The sequence below is a fragment of the Phalaenopsis equestris genome, unplaced genomic scaffold, assembly GCF_001263595.1.
Source record: "Phalaenopsis equestris unplaced genomic scaffold, ASM126359v1 Scaffold000027, whole genome shotgun sequence".
Classification (NCBI taxonomy): domain Eukaryota; kingdom Viridiplantae; phylum Streptophyta; class Magnoliopsida; order Asparagales; family Orchidaceae; genus Phalaenopsis; species Phalaenopsis equestris.
Window position 1 is genome coordinate 291,319 of NW_018164469.1, and position 3,746 is coordinate 295,064.

General features: G+C 32.0%; 1 protein-coding gene across 1 annotated transcript; it reads right to left on the minus strand.

Annotated features, from left to right (window-relative positions):
• Window positions 1-282: 282 nt before the first annotated feature.
• LOC110018622 (glucomannan 4-beta-mannosyltransferase 1-like) lies at window positions 283-2,924 on the minus strand (the record flags this gene model as incomplete). Its single annotated transcript, XM_020715985.1, is given in 5 exon segments — window positions 283-530; window positions 873-1,067; window positions 1,603-1,802; window positions 1,900-2,013; window positions 2,788-2,924. Coding segments are annotated over 5 exon segments (812 nt in total), but the record flags the coding sequence as incomplete, so codon positions are not given.
• Between the last annotated feature and the right edge of the window lie 822 nt (window positions 2,925-3,746).

Genomic DNA, 3,746 nt, shown 5'->3' on the forward strand with positions numbered 1-3,746 from the left:
CTCACACACCAATCCCCCCCCACAACTTCCCATTCTGAAATAAAGATAAAACTATCCTTATCATGAAAGAATTATATATATCATTTTCATCTCCATAGTAACAACACCTTATACAGCTCTGTCTCCTCCAATGCATAATGGCACGTAAATGGCAATTTTTATTCATACATAACTCCATGCACGTAAAAATATGACATGTTTGAAGAACTACTCACTGCAACATAGATCAGCAGCTTTATCAAAATAAAAGGAACAATAATGGTTGTAGTATTAATATTAATATTAATATTAATGGTAATAATAATAATGGAATAGTAATAATAGTAATAATAAAAGAAAAAAAAAAAGGCAGCAAGATATAAAGCTAATTGGCCCTTGGAATTCTTGTTCCAACATAACCAAATCCCATGACGAAGAAGGCGATGGATTGCATGAAGAAGAAGATGAAGAAACGTTCGCTTCTAAATTTGTAGTCATAGCACCCACATACTAACAGGAAGACGCCCATAAACACCTCCAGTGAATAAAATCTGCAATATTTAACAAATGAAGTCAATGTAATTTCCATATAACATATATGTAAATTTTTGAAATGAGCATAGAGAACTTGTTAAATTTTGTAAGCAAATTCACACAAACGTGTGACTCCTAAATTTTTTTTTTTTTGGACAATGCTTATTTAAAGGCATTTAAAAAAAAATGAAGTTAAAAATATTAAAAAAACAATAAAGATATCTAAAAATATTGCTAAAACGTTTTGTAGTGCTAACATTTTTAATGATTTTGTTGTGATTGTCTTCATAAAATGTTGTAAAAACTCTATTTTTAATGACGGGATATACGTAAATTTTGACAATAGTATATCAACGTACCTATCCGAACGTCTAACTATTGATTGTTTATAAATGACTGGATTTGTTTTAGCCTTGGCAACATCTCCTAATTTTTGGGTGACAATCCATTCAGTCGCACGTCCAGCTTCGCATAATCCGATAATAACCGCTTTGCAACGATGCAACGCCATCACATTCTCAAACAGTACCCAAAAAACAATTAGATGAATAGAACTGCACCATTAAAACATGAAAAAAGAATACCAATATCAGTGTTACCAGAAAAAACAGTTTGCCAGTGTTTGGCTGCAACTTAGTTTTATGTTAAATAGATTAACAATCAGTATCAGATTGATCGGATCGATGCTGTGACAGAAGAACTCGCGAGTGAAGGGAGAATAAATCCAATTTGCAATCGATTTACGTGAATTTATGATGTAAAAATGACGGAACATGGGAAGAGAAATTTGAAATGCTTGCAAATTGGACTTAAGGGAGTGTTATTTTTTCTTTTATTTGGGTGCTTTGCTAAATTTAAGTTAAGTTCATGATTAATTTCTATAAATAGTATGCTACCAAATACCACTAATATATAATCAAGCACGGCTTAAGTGTCATGAACCTTATTCAAAGTATCACCTTTTTGTAATTTTTATCCACTTGTATAAATTTATAAGAAGATCTCGTTTTGCTGAAAAATTAATGTTTGTAAGAAATATTTGTAATTATATAGTGTTAAAAGCGAAATTAAAAAAAATAAAAATCAAACCTTGGTGTTCCAACGGCATTTAAAATGCTGATTGCAGCTGGTACATGTATCAAACCCCATTTAGGGATTTGAATTTCTGGGAAGAAAACTGTTAGGGGAATAAACACACAGAAGAAGAAATTGGTGACAATATGAGCTAGAATTCTCCGGGTTAGGAAGAAGCTGTAGATCAGGTATAATTTCTTCAAAAAGGAGGCCTTCTGCATTTATGAAAGGAGCATCGAAAGTGTTAATTTGACTGCATGATATTATTAGTAGATAATTGTACTGCCTGATGTTACATGTATGAGATTTAACCTTTGCAAATATAACCTCCCAAAACATTTTCTTGAACAAGACTGCTGGGCCACATGACCATCTATGCTGTTGATAACGGTAGGCCTTGAAAGTGCTTGGCAATTCGCTTTTAACCTGTTTATAATTCATCAACCAAACAACTGATTAAAATGAAGAAAAGAAATTATATTGTAAATCAAAAATATGTCAGCAAGAATCTTCACGGAATGTGGAAGTAGGCGCGATCAAAGATGACCACCAATGATTAAAGCATACAAAGCCGATCGACATACTAGAAAAGCCGATCAGACATACTACAAAAGCCGATTAGTCAAAGATTCTGTCAGTCGACAGTTAGCTGGCCACTTGAACCGAATAGAGCTTGCCAAGTGGCCTCTCACCAATCCAAAGATTACCAGCTACATGTGACTGATTGACATAAAGAGCCTAACTAAATATATTTATTTATTTATTAATTCATCTACACATGTATTTAAATCTTTTTTTTATTTACTTTTAACTAAATATATTTATTTATTTATTAATTCATCTATTTTTTTTATTTACTTCTGACTACCTTTCTCTGTAGCAACACTATTAAGACATGGGTAAGCAAGTAATTGTCTTTTTTGTATCCCACTTTATTACTACAGTAAAGAGACTAGTGAATCAGTGGTAAAAAATCTCTAAAAGGATCAACATATTGTACACTATCTTTTTCTACTTCTCTTATTTTAAATCTATTTCTTGAATATCAAAACAAGTACCTTGATGCTTCCATTATAGACAAATTTCCAGCCTTTAAGACTTGCTCTGACGGCCAAATCCATGTCTTCGACAGTAGTTCTGTCTTCCCAACACACACACACACACACACACACACACACATCAATCTATCAAAACAAGTACCTTGATGCTTCCATTATAGACAAATTTCCAGCCTTTAAGACTTGCTCTGACGGCCAAATCCATGTCTTCGACAGTAGTTCTGTCTTCCCAGCCGCCGGCATCATTAATGGCTTGGATTCTCCAAACTCCAGCAGTTCCTGTTTTTACGGGGAAGTTTTGTTGGTTTTGAGAAAGCTTAAATTTTTGCATATAACTTCGTTTCTTCTCAGATCTTATAGGAGGGTTTTGCATGTAAATTACATTGCTGCAATATATTTATCTGCTTAAAATAATTTTTTTTATTTATTAATGAGAAATTTTAGTGTCTAAATCACATCAATACATATGTATGTAAGAAAAGATGCATGCCACTTTATTTAAAGTAATATTGGATATATTTTTGAACTGACTTGGAAATTTGAGTATTATATGAATAAATATCAAGATTTATATGTTCAATATGTGAATACATAAGTATTTTTTGGTAGCGTAAAAATGCAACTAAAATGCAATATAAATGCTTAGATGTTTTTTTAAAACTTCATATTATATGTAAGATTTTTTAAATATCTTGATTAATCGGCTGATATTCTACAATTAGATAAATATTTTTAATTTTGATTAAATAGGCTATATGTTAAATTTATTTAATATCTTGATTAATAGGCTAAGAATAAGTTGATTAATCATTGCTATGATGGCAATGCCAAGGGTATTTGGATAGTTAATGTTAGGGCATTGGTAAAGAACTTTTGGCCACTATGAAAGCTTGAAATGATGATAGAGCCATCAAGATTATCATGGAAGCAAAACCCTCACATTCAGCAAGATTTCGAGACTATTGTTGGGTTCAATTTGTGGTTACAAATGAGACAGGCAAATTCCTTAAAAAAGCTTGCTCTATATTCAAGTTGTTGCAATGCATAGGAGAGTAGTGTGAGCACGTAAGAGAAATAGATGAAAGATATGTCATGGGACTC